This window comes from Rhinopithecus roxellana, chromosome 3 (genome assembly GCF_007565055.1).
Source record: "Rhinopithecus roxellana isolate Shanxi Qingling chromosome 3, ASM756505v1, whole genome shotgun sequence".
Classification (NCBI taxonomy): Eukaryota; Metazoa; Chordata; class Mammalia; order Primates; family Cercopithecidae; genus Rhinopithecus; species Rhinopithecus roxellana.
The window spans coordinates 154535399-154556529 of NC_044551.1; the positions used below are offsets into that span (position 1 = coordinate 154535399).

The 21131-nt window shown below is 40.2% G+C and overlaps 1 protein-coding gene across 4 annotated transcripts in view; it reads left to right on the forward strand.

Annotated features, from left to right (window-relative positions):
- Positions 1-21131, forward strand: part of PKD2L2 (polycystin 2 like 2, transient receptor potential cation channel) — a 49936-nt gene that overhangs the window by 806 nt on the left and 27999 nt on the right. For 2 of the 4 annotated variants that reach the window (XM_010388072.2, XM_010388073.2), the window contains exons 2-8: positions 641-742; positions 2965-3098; positions 5178-5434; positions 9917-10138; positions 16733-16961; positions 18272-18442; positions 19299-19480. In XM_010388072.2, the coding sequence (XP_010386374.1) occupies positions 641-742; positions 2965-3098; positions 5178-5434; positions 9917-10138; positions 16733-16961; positions 18272-18442; positions 19299-19480 (1297 nt within the window). The remainder of the gene's footprint in view (positions 1-640; positions 743-2964; positions 3099-5177; positions 5435-9916; positions 10139-16732; positions 16962-18271; positions 18443-19298; positions 19481-21131) is intronic. The other 2 variants (XM_010388074.2, XM_010388075.2) reach the window with 2 other exon arrangements.

The window sequence follows — 21131 nt, forward strand, 5'->3', positions numbered from 1 at the left end:
GCTTTTTCCCTCTCCAGCAGAAACCAGCCTTCCCAAGAAGCAGTATTGAGGGGTGGAGAAAACAGGACAGATGAGAGGTTTAGCTTGTTTTGTATTTTGCTTTTTCATCTTAGGACTGTTGAGAAGACATCATGATATAAAAAATGTTAGTGGCCGGGCGCAGTGGCTCACGCCTGTAATCCCGATACTTTGGGAGGCCGAGGCGGGCGGATCACGAGGTCAAGAGATCGAGACCAGCCTGGCCAACATGGTGAAACCCCATCTCCAATAAAAATACGAAAATTAGCTGGGTGTGGTGGCGTGCGCCTGTAGTCCCAGCTACTCGGGAGGCTGAGGCAGGAGACTCGCTTGAACCCAGGAGGCGGAGGTTGCAGTGAGCCGAGATCGCGCCACTGAATTCCAGCCTGGCAACAGAGCTAGACTCCGTCTCAAAAAAAAAAAAAAATTGTTATTAATAGTATATAGTAAAAAAATTATCCCCGCCTCGTAAAGCTGAGAATTGAAAAATAGCCAGAAGCTATTGGAGCTTTCCTCCCCGCAGTATAAGGACTAAAAGTGGTTGTGGTTTTTCCATTGTTGTCGCTTAATAAACATAAATTACATAATAATGTAAAGAAAAATTTTGTCTTATATCTCACAGGGGCTTCGAAACATAAGCTGCATTACAGAAAGGAAGTAGAAATTACAACCACACTTCAGGAATTGTTACTCTACTTTATTTTTTTAATAAACCTATGTATATGTAAGTACACAGATATAAAGGTGTTTGTTTGAACTAAGAAGTTAAAATGTGGAGATGAAAAATAAAACATGTAGACTTCGAAACCACAGGTTGTCAGGCTACTAAAAACTCAAAATACAGTGACACCGTTTAAACATAATCTTAAATTGATTTAGATTCATTTCATTTAGAAATTGACTATTTCCAGTTCTTAAGGGGCAAAATTTTACATCACAAATGTAAGAAGCTTCCATAGTCAATATTGATTGAATTTTAATTATTCCTTTCATTTGGCAGTTCTGTCTTGAACATAATTCATGCCTTCGGTTGGCAACTGCGATTTGATTTCGTTTAGAGTCATGTAGACACATCAGCTGAGTTTCATAAAATCAAACTAAAAATGAGGCCAAAGTTCATCTTGGTGTCTGCCATTAGCATGGTTCTTTTCACTCACCTATTGCAGTTAAAAAAATACGTTTGTGCTGAGTCCATGCCAATAATTAAGGAGGACTGGGAAAGCATCTCAACCTGCATTCCTCCTGCCTGTGGGTCAATAGCATCGGCTTAATATGCAAAGAGGAGTATTAAAGAGCATTTGTCTTTATGGCACCCAACATACAGTAGATGAAAGCTCACTGGCAGCATTTATCTCATGTTGGTACGTGCTACACACCAGCAATTGTATAGCAATTAAATCATTAATTGGTGTTGTAGGGGTGAGTTTGAGTCTGCTCTTGATTGAAAAGACAACTGTAAAATTAGCCAGGTGTGGTGGCGGCACACCCCTGTAGTCCTAGCTACTGGGAAGGCTGAGGTGGAAGATTCCTTGAGCACAGGAGGTCGAGGCTGCAGTGAACTGTGATCACAACGACTGCATTTCAACCTGCGTGACAGGCTGAGACCCTGTCCCAAGGAAAAAAAAACAAGATAACTGTAGGCAACTTTATAAATTAAGATATCTTAGACCGCTTTATGAAAGCTTAGTTATGAAAACTACATGCTTACTACAGAATATTTGGAAAATATAAAAATATAAGTAAAAAGATCATTTATAATCCCATTATTCAGAGATTTTTAAAGAACACTTTTTTAATATAATAAAGCAACCTGAATCTCCATTTATAATGTGATTTTTTTTTCTTTTTTCTTTTTTTTTTTTTTTTTTTTTGAGACAGTCTTGCTCTGTCACCCAGGCTGGAGTACAGTGGCTCACTGCAACCTCCACCTCCTGGGTTCAAGCGATTCTCCTGCCTCAGCCTCCAGAGTAGCTGGGATTACAGGCCTGCACCACCACACCCGGCTAATTTTGTACTTTTTTAGTAGAAACGGGGGTTTCACCATGTTGGTCAGCTGGTCTCGAACTCCTGATCTCAGGTGATCCACCCACCTCGGCCTCCCAAAGTGCTAGGATTACAGGTGTGACACCATGCCCCGCCACTAGTTAATAGTTTTAAAAACTCATCGTGGCCGGGCGCGGTGGCTCAAGCCTGTAATCCTAGCACTTTGGGAGGCCGAGACGGGCGGATCGCGAGGTCAGGAGATCGAGACCATCCTGGCTAATACGGTGAAACCCCGTCTCTACTAAAAACTACAAAAAACTAGCCGGGCGAGGTGGCGGCGCCTGTAGTCCCAGCTACCTGAGAGGCTGAGGCAGGAGAATGGCGTGAACCCGGGAGGCGGAGCTTGCAGTGAGCTGAGATCCGGCCACTGCACTCCAGCCTGGGTGACAGAGCGAGACTCCGTCTAAAAAAAAAAAAAAAAAAACTCATCGTGTGCCAAAACACAGTTTAAAGTGTTCTATGTGCATCATCTCACTTCTTACAACAAAACTAGGAGGTAAGAGATACTATCCCTGTGATGGGACTCACACCCTTATCTGTCTGAATTCAAAGTCCGTATAATCTTAACCACTCACAGTACTATACTGCCTTACTCTCATGTAGAGAAAAAGTCAACTTGCAGAATAGTGTATATAATGTGTCTTCATTTTTGTAAAGACAAAATTATTTTCTTTATAAGTGTGTATGCATAAAGAAATATCTGAAGAATATTTGCCAAACTAATTCTAGAAACTACGTCCTACTTTTTATATTTTTCGTTTAGATTTTTTAAATTATTACTTTTATAATTAGATAAAATAAGAAAGTTTAATTTTCAAAATTAGGAACAAAATATAACATGTTTAATCCTGATAAGCTGAGTTTTTAAATGTAAATTATTAAACAAAAAATTCTTTTCCTTAGTGACTTTTGGGATGGTAAACCCACATATGTATTACTTAAACAAGGTTATGTCATCTCTATTTTTGGACACTTCTGTGCCTGGTGAAGAAAGAACCAACTTTAAGTCTATTCGCAGCGTAACTGATTTTTGGAAGGTAAAGTATCTTGTGACTGTGGATGAAGTAGATTTAGGTAGTCCATGAACCCTTGGCATATATAGTGGGCATGAATATCTCCTGAAGGAACAAATAAAAATAAATGTCATTTCTTTAAACTACTAGAAACAACCAGCCAGTAAGTATTTATTGAGAGCCTGTGTTCTCACTTTGATACTATTCTTGTAATTTTTTAAAAATTGATTTTTTTGGCCAGGCACGGTGGCTCACGCCTGTAATCCCAGCATTTTGGGAGGCCAAGGTGGGTGGATCACCTGAGGTCAGGAGTTTGAGACCAGCCTGACCAACATGGTGAAACCTCATATCTACTAAAAAATACAAACATTAGCCGGGCATGGTGACAGCCACCTGTAATCCTGGGAGTTGGAGGTTGTAGTGAGCCAAGATCATGCCATTGCACTCCAGCCTGGGCAACAGAGCAAGGCTGCATCACAAAAAAAAAAAGAAAAAAAATTGATTTTTTTAAACGTTCTCATTTCATTTGTTAAATAGAAGACTTGCATATTATGTGAGGGTTAGGATCTAGTCTATAATTGTGTATAGTGAAATTTACTTTTAAAAAGTTCTTTAATTGCCCAGAAAGTGTAATATATGTGGTTTTGGCATACAAGCCTTTACTGTGTATATGCGTTATGGTAAGGTACAGTATATAATAAAACGTACATATAAGAATATAATTTCATGGTGTTTTTACTTACGTAAGGGAATCATTCCTTCAGCAGTGGAATGGACTTGCTTTTTCCATTATATTTAACATAGCAACATGCTCACATTATGAGGAAAGAACAGTTAAGGGGACAGCAGTTTCAGCTCTCCCAGGTCACAAAACCTGGCATATGCACATTGGGGTATATAAGGACAAGGCAGAGAAGGCTTCCGGTGGTGATGACAATTTAGTTGCATTTTGAAGCATGAATCAGGGATGGGTATTTTAGGAAGAAGGAACAATATGTTCTGTAAGTAATTCTACATGTGGAGCTATGTTTGGTATTGTGAGCATATGGAAGATGAGGTGGAAAAGGCCAAAGTATGAATTGGACAGAGGTCATATGACTGCTGTGCAGGAATTTGAAACTTACCGAGGAGACAGGGTCATTTCCTGAAAGAGGGCAAGTGTGAGATGAGGGCTAAATGATCCTAGATGGTCGGTTTAGGCTAGGTGAAATAGGAAATAATAATAAAAGAAGTGGAGGTCACCCTGCCACTTTGTTACTGTTTTCTGAAACATGTATGTGGACAATGACAGAGAAGACAAAGGGAGGAAGTAAATGAACCCTGGGCTTGGGATCTCTTAGAACGATCAGCAGAGGGCAAAGCCAGGAGTAGCAGGCACCATGGCCAGAGTTGGGGAGGAGGGTTGGGAGGAGGGGTACAGACAACTTTGGAGTGAAGTCATGATGTGTGGCTGTGACCAGCTCTGATACTCATGTATTGGAAGAAAATTTTAATTTACTCGTATAAGGAGAGAAGAAGGGCTATGGGATTCAATGAGTTAATGCTTATAAAGTGCTTAGAGCAGTGCCTAGTACACAGTACATGCTTAATGAGTGTTAACCATCCGCAGTAGCTTCATTAGCATTACGATGGCCGGGCGCGGTGGCTCAAGCCTGTAATCCCAGCACTTTGGGAGGCCGAGATGGGCGGATCACGAGGTCAGGAGATCGAGACCATCCTGGCTAACACGGTGAAACCCCATCTCTACTAAAAAACACAAAAAACTAGCCGGGTGAGGTGGCAGGCACCTGTAGACCCAGCTACTCGGGAGGCTGAGGCAGGAGAATGGTGTAAACCCGGGAGGTGGAGCTTGCAGTGAGCTGAGATCCGGCCACTGCACTCCAGCCTGGGTGACAGAGCGAGACTCCGTCTCAAAAAAAAACAAAAAAAACAAAAAAACAAAAAAAAAAAACAAAAAACAAAAAAGCATTACGATTACCATTAATGGTAGCTTGATCAACAGTTTGATTTTCATACTCAATATCTCTTATGCATAATATTATGAATGTAGATTCTATTGACATGAAAATATTTTTCCCATGACATTTGTTTTTCTATATGAAGTTTATGGAAGGACCCCTTTTGGAAGGTCTGTACTGGGATTCATGGTACAATAACCAGCAGCTGTATAATTTAAAGAACAGCAGTCGCATCTACTATGAGAATATACTTCTAGGAGTCCCCAGAGTTCGTCAACTAAAAGTCCGCAACAACACATGCAAAGTCTATTCATCTTTTCAGTCTTTGATGAGTGAATGTTATGGCAAATATACTTCTACAAATGAAGACCTCTCTAATTTTGGCCTTCAAATTAATACTGAGTAAGTAGCATAAAATTATACTTTTTCTAGCATTTACCATTGTATCTTTTAGATGTGTGTCTTCCAAGTAACACCAGCTGGGTCCTGGAAGGGTAAGGAGACTGTTTCAACAGTAGTAAAAAAGGAAGATTTGGAGATAGCAGTGTTTAGAAAAGGAAGGGTGAACCTATTATTTTTTGTTTAGGATGCAAAGTGTTTTCTTTTCTCTGACTTTGGTATATGAAGTGCTTAGTCATATTGGACACAGGGCAAAGCATCAATTTTTGCTTCTAAAATGTTCAGTTAATCTGCTTTTCTGGCTGTGGCTAGATGCCTACAACACATCCCCAAGACAATCTGGGATCCTTAGTGGGTGTCTTAGTTGTGCTCTGTCACTTTCCTCCTCTCTTACTCTGGCTTCCTTCAGTGATTTTTTTCTGTTACTGCTCCTACTAAAATGGGGCAGTTATGCTCTACAGGGACTGCATCTGATGATGCTTGCCAAAGATGCTATGGCCATTGTGTTTCAAAGTGACTGAGGCTAGTGCTGGTGTAGACTCATGTGTACACTTTGTATCGAAAATGTGAGGCCAGACATGGTGGCTCACACCTGTAATCACTGCACTTTGGGAAGCCGAGGAAGGAGGATTGCTTGAGGGCAGGAGTTCGAGACTAGTCTGGGCAACATACTGAGACCCAGTCTCTACAGAAAATTTAAAAATTAGCCAGGTGTGATGGGGCTTACCTGAAGTCCAAGGTACTCGGGGGGCTGATCCAGGAGGATAACTTGAGCCCAAGAGGTTGAAGCTGCAGCAAGCTATGATCACACCACTGCACTCCAGCCTGGGCGACAGAGGGAGACCTTGTCCCTAAAAAAAAAAAGGAAATGTGCCATTGGCACTACCTCACCTTGACACAGAAGCTGCTGGTATCAGTGCTACACACACTTTGTGCTTTTAGAACCTTATGAAAATCATTGGCTCACACCTGTAATCCCAGCACTTTGAGAGGCTGAGGCAGGTGGATCATTTGAGGTCAGGAGTTTGAAACCAGCCTGGCCAACACGGCGAAACCCCATCTCTACTAAAAATAGAAAAATTAGGCAGGTGTGGTAGCAGGCACCTATAGTCCCAGCTACTCAGGAGACTGAGGCACAAGAATCACTTGAACCCAGAAGGCAAAGGTTGCGGTGAACCGAGATCACGCCACTGCACTCCGGCCTGGGCGATAGTGTGAGATTCAGTCTCAAAAAAAAGGCCAGGTGCAGTGGCTTACACCTGTAATCCCAGCACTTTGGAAGGCCGAGGCAGGCGGATCACCTGAGGTCAGGCGTTCAAGACCAGCCTGGCCAACATGGTGAAACCCTATCTCTACTAAAAATACAAAAATTAGCTGGACATGGTGGCACACGCCTGTAATCCCAGCACTTTGGGAGGCCAATGTGGGTGGATCACCTGAGGTCAGCATTTCGAGACGAGCCTGACCAACATGGTGAAACCCTGTCTCTACTGAATACAAAAAAAAAAAATTAGCTGGGCATGGTGGTGCATGCCTGTAGTCCCAGCTACTTGGGAGGCTGAGGCAGGAGAACTGCTTGAACCCGGGAGGCAGAGGATGCAGTGAGCCAAGATTGCACCATTGCACTCCAACCTGGGCAACAAGAGCAAAACTCTGTCTTAAAAAAAAAAAAAAAAAAAAAAAAAAAAAAAAAAAAAAAAAGGCCGGGTGCGGTGGCTCAAGCCTGTAATCCCAGCACTTTGGGAGGCCGAGACGGGCGGATCACGAGGTCAGGAGATCGAGACCATCCTGGCTAATATGGTGAAACCCCGTCTCTACTAAAAATACAAAAAACTAGCCGGGTGAGGTGGCGGGCGCCTGTAGTCCCAGCTACTCGGGAGGCTGAGGCAGGAGAATGGCGTAAACCTGGGAGGCAGAGCTTGCAGTGAGCTGAGATTCGGCCACTGCAGTCCAGCCTGGGCAACAGAGCGAGACTCTGTCTCAATTTAAAAAAAAAAAAAAAATTATTATTATTATTATTTTTGAGACAGGGTCTCACTGTGTCGCCCAAGCTGGAGTGCAGTGAAGATCATAGCTCACTGCAGCCTTAACCTCTGGGGCTCAAGCAATCCTCCTACCTCAGCCTCACAAGTAGCTGGGACTATAGGCACATGGCACCACACCCAGATAATTTTTGTATTTTCTGCAGAAATGGGATATCACCATGTTGCCCAAGCTGGTCTCAAACTCCTGGGCTCAAGCAGTTCACCTGCCTTGGCCTCCCAAAGTGCTGGAATTACAGTTGTGTGCCACCACACCCAGCCCATTCTCTTAACTATTATGGTACTATTTACTTTCTTTCAACCCCAAATTACAAGATAAAGCAATTATTTACACATTTTTAATTGGAATCCTAAGACTAATCTTTTAAGTATTTTAATATTCCAAATTCTCATAACAAGTACAAATACTTTATTAAATACCAAAATTAACACTATCAATTAGGTTTATTTTATAATCTCTATACTTATAGGAATTGTGAAGTAATACCTGTTAATCCTCAACAATGAAAAAAGAATCCATTTTGCTTGTCTAAAATGTAAAATTCACTAATTAAAAACAAAAAATTGGAAGCTAGGAGAGATCTGGTATAACAGATCTTCCTGTTTCCACTTAATAGTCATGTGTGGAAAACACTCAAAAATACAACTATGGAAGTTTCATTAAAACATAAGTATTTTTTCCTAGTGGTGTCTCTTTCCCTCCCTGCTGTAGTGTTATTAGTAGAACAGGTTTAAGCAGTGCATCTTTGAATAACCTTTCAAATCTGTTTTGGGGAACTGAATAGAGAGACTGAAATGAGGAATCAAAGCTTTCCTTTTTTGGATATCCTGTAATTAAGTTAAAAATTAAAAAGAAGAAACAAAAAAAAAATTTTTTTTTTCTATTTTTGAGACAGAATCTCACTCTGTCACCCAGACTGGAGTGCAGTGGCACAGTCTTGGCTCACTGCAGCCTCCGCCTCTTGGGTTCAAGAGATTCTTGTGCCTCAGCCTCCCAAATAGCTGGGATAACAGGCATGCGCCACCATGCCCAGCTAATTTGTGTATTTTTAGTAGAGATGGGGTTTCACCATGTTGGCCAGGCTGTTCTCGAACTCCTGGCCTCAAGTGATCTGCCCACCTCAGCCTCCCAAAGTGCTGGGATTACAGGCGTGAGCCACTGCACCCCAGTCCAAAATTTAGTTATACACAGTTTACTTTGATTTTTATGTACTTTCATTAAAATATCTACGTAACAACATGGACATTGTAACAAAGTTTTTATTGAGCATTTATAAACAATATATTACATTTACAAGACAGTTATGAAACACCTTTTTTACCCATTTCTGAGCCAAAACTCTTAATAGTTTTGTCCTACTCAAAGACTAAATATCTCGTAACAGAAACAACCTGTTAAAGAAAAAAAAAAATACAGTCGTCATTTTCTAGATTCTAAGCTCCCTGAGACAATTCTAAGCTCCGTGAGACAACAGATGGATTTTTTTGTTTTTTTAGAGAGGGGATCTCGCTATGTGACCTACACTACAGTGCAGGGACTATTCACGGGCACCATTATCGACACTGCAACCTCAAACTCTTGGCCTCAAGCAGTCCTGTCATCTCAGCCTCCTGGGTAGCTGGGACTATAGGCATATGCCACCACACCTAACAGATGAATTTTTTTTTTTTTTTTTTTTTCTGAGACAGGGTCTCACTTGGTCAGCCAGGCTGGAGTGCTGGAGTGCAGTTGTGCAATCATAGCTCAATGCGGCCTCGAACTCTGGGGCTCAAGCAGTTCTGCTTCAGACTCCTGAGTAACAAGGACTACAGGCACGTGCTGCCATGCCCAGCAAATTTTTGAAAAATTATGGATTTTTGAAAAATTACCTCATAGCACCTAGTCCAGTGGTGTTGCCCACCATATGCATTAAAAAGTATAAACTACATTAAATCTTAATTAAATCTTAATCCTTTAGTCCTTAATGCATTGTCTTGCTTTAAAATTACTATAATACTTATGAATTTACTACTACTTTTTTTAAAAGTACTACTTTTGTTTGGTTTTTTTGTTTTTGGTTTTTTTGTTTCTGTTTTGAGACAGGGTCTGGCTCTTTTGCCTGGGCTGGAGTGCAGTGGCATGATCACAGCTCACTGCAGCTCAACCTCCCAGGCCCAAACAATCCTCCTACCTCAGCCTCCTGAGTAGGTGTGACTACAGGCACATGCCACCATGCCTGGCTAATTTTTGTATTTTTTGTAGAGATGGGGTTTCACCACATTGCCCAGGCTGGTCTCGAACTCCTGGGCTCAAGGGATCCTCCTCCCAAAGTGTTGGGATTACAGGCGTGAGCCACCGCACCTGGCCAAAAAACTACTTTTGAACCAAAGATCAATTTAAATTATGAGAATACTTCTCAGTTGGGCTTTCTCATTTCACCATTATTCTTTTTATGTCTAACAGATGGAGATATTCTACTTCTAATACCAACTCCCCTTGGCACTGGGGATTTCTTGGTGTTTACCGAAATGGAGGATATATTTTCACTTTATCAAAATCAAAATCTGAAACCAAAAACAAGTTCATCGACCTTCGACTGAACAGCTGGATCACAAGAGGGACTAGAGTTATTTTTATTGATTTTTCCTTATATAATGCTAATGTAAATCTATTTTGTATTATCAGGTGAGTGACTCAAAACTTTTTTTCATAGACAGTGGTCAGTGGCCTACAAAACTTCTTTATTAGTACAGTTGACCCTTGAACAACATGAGTTTGAACTGTACACGTCCACTTAGATATGGATTTTTTCAGTAAATATATTGGAAAATTTTTGGACCTTTGTGACAATTTGAAAAAACTCCCAAACCAACCATGTAGCCTAGAAATACTGAAAAAAGAATTAAGAAAAAGTTAGGCATGTCGTGAATGCATGAAATACCTGTAGATACTCATTTATTTTATTACTATCACACAGTATACACAAATCTATTATAAGAAGTTAAAATTTGCCAAAACTTATGCACATGAACATGTGGCACCATTTGCAGTCAAGAAAAATGTAAACAAAAGATGCAGTACTATATCATAACTGCATAAAATTAGAGTACACACTGCACTAGTGTAAGAATTTCGTAGCCATCTCCTGTTGCTATTGCAGTGAACTCTAGTGTTGTGAGTATCCATTTAAACTGTCGTGTGATGCTCACCATCTTCACATAAGCAGTTTGTCTCTCCAATAAATTGTGTATCTCAGTAAAAAAGTGATCTCTCATAGTTCTCATGTGTTTTTTATCGTATTTATTGCAGTACCATAAACCTTTAATAACACCATGGGACCCATACAAAATGCCACTAGTGATACTGGGGGTGCTCCCACAAAGTAGAGAAATGTCATGACATTACAAGAGAAAATTGAATTACTTGATATGTATCATAAATTGATGTCTGCAGCTGCAGTTGTCCCCCGTTTCAAGATAAGTGAATCCAGAGACTAAGGACCATTGCCCTGGAAGCAGGGGGAAGGAAAGGAAATTCATGAAGCCATCACTGCAGCTATGCCAGCAGGTGTGGAAACCTTGCCCTTTTTGCAAAATACCTTTTTATCTCATTGAAAATGCAGCTTCTGTGGGAATGCAGGTCTGCTATAAGAAAGGCATACCTTTAGATTTTAAATGTTTTAAGAAAAGCAAAGTCGGCCGGGCACGGTGGCTCACGCCTGTAATCCCAGCACTTTGGGAGGCCGAGGTGGGCGAATCACCTGAGGTCAGGAGTTTGAGATCAGCCTGACCAACATGGAGAAACCCTGTCTCTACTAAGTACAAAATCAGCCGGGCGTGATGGCACAGCCTGTAATCCCAGCTACTCAGGAACCTGAGCCAGGAGAATCGCTTGAACCTGGGAGGCAGAGGTTGCGGTGAGCCGAAGTGTAATTGTGCCATTACACTTCAACCTGGGCAACAGAGCAAAACTCCGTCTCAAAAAAAAAAAAAAAAAAAAAAAAAAAGAAAGAAAGAAAGAAAAGAAAAGTAATCATGTGGCAACTGGTAAAAGGAAAGTGAAGGATCTCAAGTTGGAGAATTTAATGCCAGCAATGATTGCTTTGATACTTTTAGAAAGAGGTTTCACTTTCAAAAATGTCAAGATAGCAGAAGTAGCTTTTGCCAACCAAGTGGCAGCAGACAATATAGCAAACGTCATTATGAAAATCATTGAGGAGAAAGGATATCTGCCTGAACAGGTTTTTAATGCAGACAATAGTGCCGTATTCTGGAAAAAAAAAATGCCACAAAGAACATTTATTAATAAGGAAGAGAAGCAAGCACAAGGATTTAAGGCAGGAAGAAACAGGCTAACTCTACTGTTTTGTGCAAATGAAGTCAGGTTTATCATCTGGACTACCCTTATCTATAAAACTGCTAACCCCCTAACCTTGAAGGGAAAAGATAAAACACCAGTTTCCAATCTTTTGGTTGTACAACAAGAAGGCCTGGACAATGAGAACTCTTTTTCTAGAATGGTTCCATTGATGCTTTTTCCAGTGGTTTACTTACCCCCAAACACAACATCTCTATTTCAGCCTCTAGATCAGGGGATCATGAGGACTTTTAAGGCTCATAACACACAGTACTCTTTAGAAAGGATTGTTGACACTACGGAAGAGAACCCCAACAGAGAGAACATCATGAAAGTGTGGAAGGATTGCATTATTGAAGATGCCATCATTGTTATTAAAAACTGTGAAGCTATCAAACCTGAAACAATAAATACCTGCTGGAGAAAACTGTTCAGATTGCATGACTTCACAGGATTTATGACAGAGTCAATCAAAGAAATCATGAAAGAGATGTAGATGTGGCAAAAAAAAAAAAAAAAAAAAAGTGGGAGGGTGAAGGGTTTCAGGATACTGATTTTGGAGAAATCAAGAGCTAATGGACACCACACCAGAGGAATTAACAGAAGAGGCCTTGATGGAGATTAGACATTAGACATCTGGAGAAGGGTTCCGATTATTCAAGACTGCTTTTGACTTCTTTTATGACATGGACCCTTCAATGATATAGGCACAGAAACTAAAGCAAAGGGTTGAAGGACTGGTACTGTATAGAAATATTTTTAGAAAAATGAAAAAAAAAGAAAAATTATTATGTAAAATCTGTCAAATTTCACTGAATGCGCTCCTCCACCTCTTCCGCTCTGCCACCCCTGAGACAGCAAGACCCTCCCTTCCTCTTCCCCTCCTCCTCCTCAGCCTACTCAGTATGAAGGCCACTAGGATAAAGATCATTATGAAGACCCACTTAGTGAATAGTAAATATATTTTCTCTTCCTTATGGTTTTTTTTTAGTCTGAGTCTCACTCTGTCACCCAGGCTGGAGTGTATTGAGCTTGGCCTGGCATAAATCAATTAGCATGGTCCATGTTAGGGAGGTGACCTAAGGTAACCCAATTAGACTAATGGGAATAACTTTTTTTTTCTCTTTGGTTGGTGCTATCTCTTTACTGACATCAATGACATATAATCACAGTTGCTGCTTGTACACAATCATCTTGGGGAAGCGTAAGATACTAAGCTAACACAAAGGAGGGCAAAACTGAAGCCATCTCAAAGAAATGGAGCTAGATCTGTGAACTTACCACAGATGGTGTCTGCTGTTATCTCTGAAACTGCTGCTGTGTGACAGAAATACATTTCTTGATTGTTTAAACCAATTTAAGTTGGGGTTTTTGGTTACAACCAAAAGCCTCCTAAATGATTCAGAGGTAGAGAGCTGAGGCCCAAGTTAGGTCTTGTATCTAGCTTTTCCTAGGGAACAAACCACCTCCAAGTGTAGTGGCTTACAATAAATATTTCTCATGTGTTTAGAGTTCAATTGATCCAGCTGTGCTTGACTGATCTCTGTTAGGCTTGCCAATATAGCTGCTATTTGGCAGGGCCCACACATGTGTCTTTGAGTTGGTTCTGCTCTACATGTATCTGATCCTTCTCCTGGGTCCAAGTTAGCCCAGGCATGTCTTTTTCATGGCAATTGTAGAGGTCCCAAAGAGCAAGTTCTAATGTACAAACTCATTTCAAGTTTCTGCTTGCATCATATTTGTTAACATCCCATTGGCCAAAGAAATTTACATGGTCGAGTCCAGCATCAAAGGCTGGGGCAGTACACCCTCTCCTGGGTGACAGGCCAGGCAAAAAGATGTGAAGAACTATAGCTATTTTTGCAATATACCACAGGTTCTAACATTTCTGGGATGCTGGCTGCTATTACTCATTGAAATTTAAATTGTTCATTCTTGAGACAAAAATGAGTAACTTAATAAAGAAGCCATTCTGAAAGGAAACCAACAGATTTTAATGATCTGATTAGAAGAGGAAATTATCAAGACTAAATGATAGCTCTTTGAAGCTGCAGAAAGACAAGAAATGAGACTACCTATTCTTAAACAATATAAAACATTGTATGTAATCTCCATGTTCCTAAATAAATTTTGAAATAATAAAACAATGTGATGTTACTTTTTCATATTGACAGTAGAACCACATTTTTCATTTTTTTATTTTTAATTTAATTTTATTTTTGAGATGGGGTCTAGCTCTGTTGCCCAGGCTGCAGTACAGTGGCATGATCTCAGCACACTGCAACCTCTGCCTCCTGGGTTCAAGCAATTCTACTGCCTCAGCCTCCTGAGTAACTGGGATTACAGGCGTGCACCACCACATCCAGCTAATTTTTGTATTTTTAGTTGAGACAGGGTTTCGCCATGTTGGCCAGGCTGGTTTCGAACTCCCGACCTCAGGTGATCCACCCGCCTCGGCCTCCCAAAGTGCTGGGATTACAGACGTGAGCCACCGTGCCCAGCCTACATTATTTTTATTTTAAACCTTAGGATTTTAATCTCAGCACAAGCATGAACAAAACCCAAATAAGGGTTTATACCTCCTTCATTGGTGGGTTCAGATGTGAAGGCTTTGGATGTTTTTTAAATTCAATGTATAGTTGATCTTTGAACAATATGGGAGTCAGAATCAAGCACTAGAAAAGGATTTGCTCTAGAATCAAACACTTAGTAAAGGATTACCATGATAGGATCTGCCTGGGGATTTAATCAGCTTCCCCTAAGTGATCTGGGATGGGTGGAAGACTGAATACAATTAAGATTCTGTTAGAAAAAAATGGGATAATGACTGCTAGAGAGGCAAACAACAGTATCTACTATACACCATGTAATACTATGCAATAAAAAGAATGAGATCATATCCTTTGCAGATAAATGGATGGAGCTAGAGGCCATTATCCTTAGCAAACCCACGCAGGTACAGAAAACCAAAAGCTACATGTTCTTATAAGTGGGAACTCAATAATGAGAACACATGGACAGAAAAGGGGGAACAACAGACGCTGGGGCCTACTTGATGGAGGAGGGTGGGAAGGAAGAGGCTCAGAAAAAAAACTGTCAGGAAGTATGCTTAGTACCCAGGTGAAAAAATAATCTGTACACCAAACCCCCAAGTCACAAGTTTACCTATATAACAAACCTGCACATGCACCCCTGAACCTAAAATAAAAGTTAAAAAAAAAATTACTTTAATATCAGTGAGCCACTTTTATCTCATAAGTCTTAACATTTTTTCCTGAATGGACTATGGAATTGGAGTTTAGGAGATTTTGCTCCCCGTGCAACAGGGAGAGTGAAACACACCATGGCCTTTAAAATATATAAAAATGAATAAAACAAATGAACTGCCTGAAGCAGCCAATGGATGTTATACCTTTTATTTTAAAGTTCTTTTCTCCGCCGGGCGCGGTGGCTCAAGCCTGTAATCCCAGCACTTTGGGAGGCCGAGACGGGCGGATCACGAGGTCAGGAGATCGTTAGACCACCCTGGCTAACACGGTGAAACCCCGTCTCTACTAAAAATACAAAAAACTAGCCGGGCGAGGTGGTGGCGCCTGTAGTCCCAGCTACTCGGGAGGCTGAGGCAGGAGAATGGCGTGAACCCGGGAGGCGGAGCTTGCAGTGAGCTGAGATCTGGCCACTGCACTCCAGCCTGGGTGACAGAGCGAGACTCCGTCTCAAAAAAAAAAAAAAAAAGTTCTTTTCTCTCAGAGAATCAGAGCTTTTTACCAACTTCATTCACCCTTCCCAACAGTCCTGATCAGGATAAAGTGAAGAATACAAATTATTTTTATGTCCTAAACAAGAATGGAAGCATTGAGGTAACTGGCTTTAAGACATACGAAGAAGTCCTTGTAATATCAGATTAAGTCCAGATTTCCTCTCTGAAAGTTTTACACTTATTCTGTTACCTTTTAAAACGTTATTTTTTAGAAACTTCAGCAGACTTTGAAACTGTTAACTGGAGTATCTAATCAGTAGTTGTATAGATGCATATTATTTATACCTTATCCGTTTATTTTCATTTTTGTATAATTATCAGGCAAATTAAACAGAATATTACTTTTCCTTTTTGATTAGTCTGCACTTCAGATCATAATATTGAGTTTAGTTCACTTCACTCACTACCTAGTATGTGTAAGATGTAAGTTTTATTTGTTAACTGAGGTTTTGTTTTTGTTGTTTTGGGAGCACCTTATAAGAGTACCAATGACATTTGCTAAAATCTTTAGTAGGGATAATTAGATTGTAATATTGTGATAGAAATGCTGGTTCCTTAAATTACCACCAATTCTTAATTATCGGAAGTTGTGGAGAACACCAGAGAACCTCAAAATCTTTTTATATGTAGTGTTGGATTTAATTTTTATTCTTCTGTCTGCATATAGATTTTTGCATCCAGCATCCAACAGAAAGAAGCAAGCATTTCTGATCATCTAAAGAGGGAGAATGTATGTCCTCCCTCTGAAGTATTCAAAAATTATGTATATTGGGGAAGAGTTCTAACTAATAACAGTAACTAATGGTATAGCATTTTCTTGAACATATCATTCTCCTATGGACATAAATTATATTCCAGTTATGAACAAGCAAGCTGAACACCAAATAGAATGAATGTCTGAAAAAAAAATCACAACTTGCTTTCTCATTTACATTGGTCTTTGACCACTGTGAATATTCAGGTATAGAAAAAGTGGAGCCACTATGAAATAAGTAAATCTGGAAGATGTTTAAATTGAACCCATTTCTCCAAGGAAACATACTTTATAAAAAAAAACTGATTATCATTAAAGCACACATAATCATTGACTGAAAATTTCACATTACGTACTGAAATATAAATGCTTGAAATGAACAGTTGCTTTCACAAACCTGATTTTACAGATTGGTGGCAGAATTCCCGGCAACTGGAGGAATACTTACTTCATGGCAGTTTTACTCTGTGAAGCTCCTCAGATATGTTAGCTACTACGATTATTTTATTGCTTCCTGTGAAATCACATTTTGTATTTTTCTTTTTGTCTTCACAACGCAAGAAGTCAAAAAAATAAAAGAATTTAAGTCTGCCTATTTCAAAAGTATTTGGAACTGGCTAGAATTGCTACTTTTGCTGGTGAGTATATATTCACGCGTATGGTTGAAGGAGATCACATCTGAACCTACCAATGAAGGAGGTGTAAAAAGACAGAATCTTCTATTCCATCCAGAACTTATTTTGAAAACTACAAGTATCAAACATAAAATGAACTGGGAATTGTACTATTAATGGTGTGCCTCCAAAAGGGAGAGATCTATTTTCTTCTGATTTGGTCCTTGGGAGGGTCAGCATAAACCTACAGGAAAAGGTGATTCCAGAAATATTATGCTTTAATGTGCACAGTAGGTCTCCCTACCCCCACTCAAAAAATGTATTACTTTCAGGGCCTTGAGTTTCACCAGTCACGGGTCTTTGGGGGCAAGGCTGTTTAAAATAATCTATGTTGCCAAATCTATTTTTCTCCTCATAATAAATTTTGAAAAAATAGACAAAAGACAAGGCTAAGCAGAATACTGACAGGGGTGAGCAGCCAGAGGGGACCTTGTGGGTCCAGAGGGCACCAGGTTTGGAGAAACAGTCCCTGAAAGACACACCAAAGACCATCAGTTCTAGTCAATGAAATGTACTGAAATAAACAGAGATTTAGTCAGGCCGAGACAAATGTTAAAGAGCTTGGTCTCATGAACAAAGAACCAATGTTTCTAGCTTATACAATCTGATCTTTCACCCTTATTGGCCCTTAATTATAGCCAATCAAGTATTTAAGCCTTGTTTCCCAAAACCAGATTGAAAGTTTCTGAGAGTCAGAAAGTATGCCACCTACCTCTCTGGTAACTCCACTAATATCTTACACAGGATGTAACATTAAATGTTTATCTGAGCATTTCAGGCAAGAATAGTCAAAGGAAAATGTTCATGTCAGTTATAAAGCTCTGATAGCTAAAACAACCTGGTTCTGAAATACTCTTTTAAAGGGTTGTTAAAAGGTTCCAGAAGATTTTATTTTTTGTAATTATAAATTGTTTTCTTGTAGTATTACACAGTAGAAAATGTTTAGCTTTTAAGTATTATGTAGAGCAGAAATCCTTATGGCCTCAGAGTTACATAATCATTTTATACATTTGTGCTTTACGACTCAAAGAAACAAAGATTTAGATAGGTTAGGATGGCCAAGCAATTAATATTTTTCAACTTTATAATAATTAGTACTACCTTACACTTGCATAAGTTGAGGGTTATTTCCATTTATGTAAAAGCATATGTCGTATCTTTCCTTCCCTTTTTGTTAAACTTTTGATGAACTTTTTTTGTGTTTCCTCATAGGCTGTAAGATATTTAGAGGTAGAGATATTCTCTAATTTAACCCTTCTTATTTTCCCATTTAGTTGTGTTTTGTGGCTGTTTCCTTCAACACATACTGTAATGTACAAATTTTTCTCTTCCTTGGACAGCTGTTGAAAAGTACTGAACAATATTCAGATTTCTATTTTCTTGCATGCTGGCACATTTATTACAATAATATAATTGCTATTACCATCTTTTTTGCGTGGATAAAGGTATTTATATTTTATTATATTACATAATACAGTGTAATAGCATAATGAAAAATTAAACTAAAAAGTCATGGGGAAAAATATTTTTTCAACTATTAAGTAATTTTAAAAGTAGTTTGGGCCGGGCACAGTGGCTCACACCTGTACTCCCAGCACTTTGGAAGGCCAAGGCGGGTAGATTCTTGGCCCCAGGAGTTCGAGACCAGCCTGGGAAATCCAAAGATACCAAAAAATATTAACCAGGTGTGGTGGTGCACGCCTATAGTCCCAGCTACTCTGGAGGCTGAGGTGGAAGGATCCCTTGAGCCCTCGAGGTGGAGGTGAGAGTGAGCTGTAATCCCCCACTACACTGCAGCCTGGATGACAGAAAAAAAAAGAAGTTGGCCAGATGTGGCGGCTCACGCCTGTAATCCCAGGACTTTGGGAGGCCGAGGTGGGCGGATCACCTGAGCTCGGGAGATTGAGACCAGCCTGGCCAACATGGTGAAATCCTCTCTACTAAAAATATAAAAAATATTAGCCGGGCGTGGTGGCACATGCCTGTAATCCCAGCTACTAGGGAGGCTGAGGCAGGAGAATCGCTTGAACCTGGGGGGCGGAGGTTGCAGTGAGCCGAGATCGCACCACAGCACTCCAGCCTGGGTGACAGAGTGAGACTCCATCTCAAAAAAACAAAACAAAACAAAACAAAAAAATACAGAAGTTTGGCCTTGTAATGATTGCTGGCAAATCCTCAAACACCCATGATTATCATTAAATATCTCCTTTAATTCGAAGCAGAATTCTTCTGAGATTAATTTATTCTAAGTAATTTCATCTTTGATATTCTCGTATTTCAATTAACTTTGTTCTTTTTCAGATATTCAAATTCATAAGCTTTAACAAGACAATGTCTCAGCTGTCATCAACCTTGTCCCGTTGTATTAAAGACATAGTAGGATTTGCCATCATGTTTTTTATAATATTCTTTGCTTATGCCCAGTTAGGATTTCTTGTTTTTGGATCACAAGTTGATGACTTTTCCACTTTTCAGAATTCCATGTAAGCTCTTAGTATAAATGTTATTATATCTTCTATATTTTCTTACAAAAAAATGGAAAGGTCTAACCTTCTATGATAAGTAGTAATATAAGCTTTAATATATTTAAGGTTAGTTTGATTTTTTTTTTTTTTTTCACTCACTGCAGCCTCAAACTTCTGGACTCAAGCTATCCTCAGCCTCCGAAGTAGCTAGGACTACAGGTGTGCACCACCACACCTGGTTGATTACATTTTTATTATTTTTTGTAGAGAGGGCGTCTCACCATGTTGCTCAGGGTGGTTTTTTTTTTTTTTTTTTTTTTTTTTTTTTTTCAGACGGAGTCTCGCTCTGTCACCCAGGCTGGAGTGCTGTGGCCAGATCTCAGCTCACTGCAAGCTCCGCCTCCCGGGTTCACGCCATTCTCCTGCCTCAGCCTCCCGGGTAGCTGGGACTACAGGCGCCGCCACCTCGCCTGGCTAGTTTTTTGTAGTTTTTAGTAGAGACAGGGTTTCACTGCGTTAGCCAGGATGGTCTCGATCTCCTGACCTCGTGATCCGCCCGTCTCGGCCTCCCAAAGTGCTGGGATTACAGGCTTGAGCCACCACGCCCGGCCTTCAGGGTGGTTTTAAACTTCTGGGTTCAAGTGAACCTCCTGCCTCGGCCTCCCAAAATGCTGGGATTACAGGCATGAGCCACCAGCCTGGCTGATATTTTCATTGATGGCTAAATATCTATCACATTCCAATTAGGGTTTGGCATTGAAGGAGCCAAATGGGTGATGGTGTCCATTTTTAAGGTGTTACTAGGTCAAGTTAGAAAAATAATTTTCCATTTTTCATTGGAAGTGATAATTTTACCTAAGACAATGGAAATTGTCCCCCATGTCTCTATAGTATTTATTCTCTTGGTATTTTTTTTTTTTGGACAGGGTCTCCACTCTGTCACCCAGGCTGGAGTACAATGGCCTTATCACTGCTCACTGCATCCTGAAACTCCTGGGCTCAAGCAATCCTCCCACCTCAGCCTCCTGAGTAGCTGGGTGTGCCACCACATCCAGCCAATTTTTGTATTTTTTGTAGAGACAAGGTTTAGCCATGTTGCCCAGGCTGGTCTTGAACTCCTGAGTTCAAGCAATCCTCTTGCCTCGGCATCTCAAAAGCACTGGGATTACAGATGTCAGCCACCACACCCAGTCAAAAGAAATCTTAAGTGTTTTCTTTGGAGGGCTTCATCTTAATATTTTTATTGATATTGACCTGATCGTCCTTTGCTAATCTGCCAAACATGTATTTTTAAAATAGCTTTAGGCTGGAGCCCGTGGCACCTATAATTCCAGCATTAGGGAGGCCAAGATGGGAGAATCACTGAAGCCAGGAGTTCAAGACCAACCTGGGCAACATAGAAAGACTCTGTTTCTACAAAAAATAAAAAACAACTAGCTGGATGTGGTGGCCTATGCTTGTATTCCTAACTACTCAGGAGGCTGAGGCAGGAGGATCACTTGAGCCTGGGAGTTTGAGGTCACAGTGAGCTATGATCACGCCACTGCACTCCAGCATGGGCAACAGAGTGAGATGCCATCTCTAAAATAATAAAAATAATAATAAAACTTGGTAATAATTGGCATTGAATACAGATGTAATAATTTACAGAGCCTAGGAAATTTGTCTT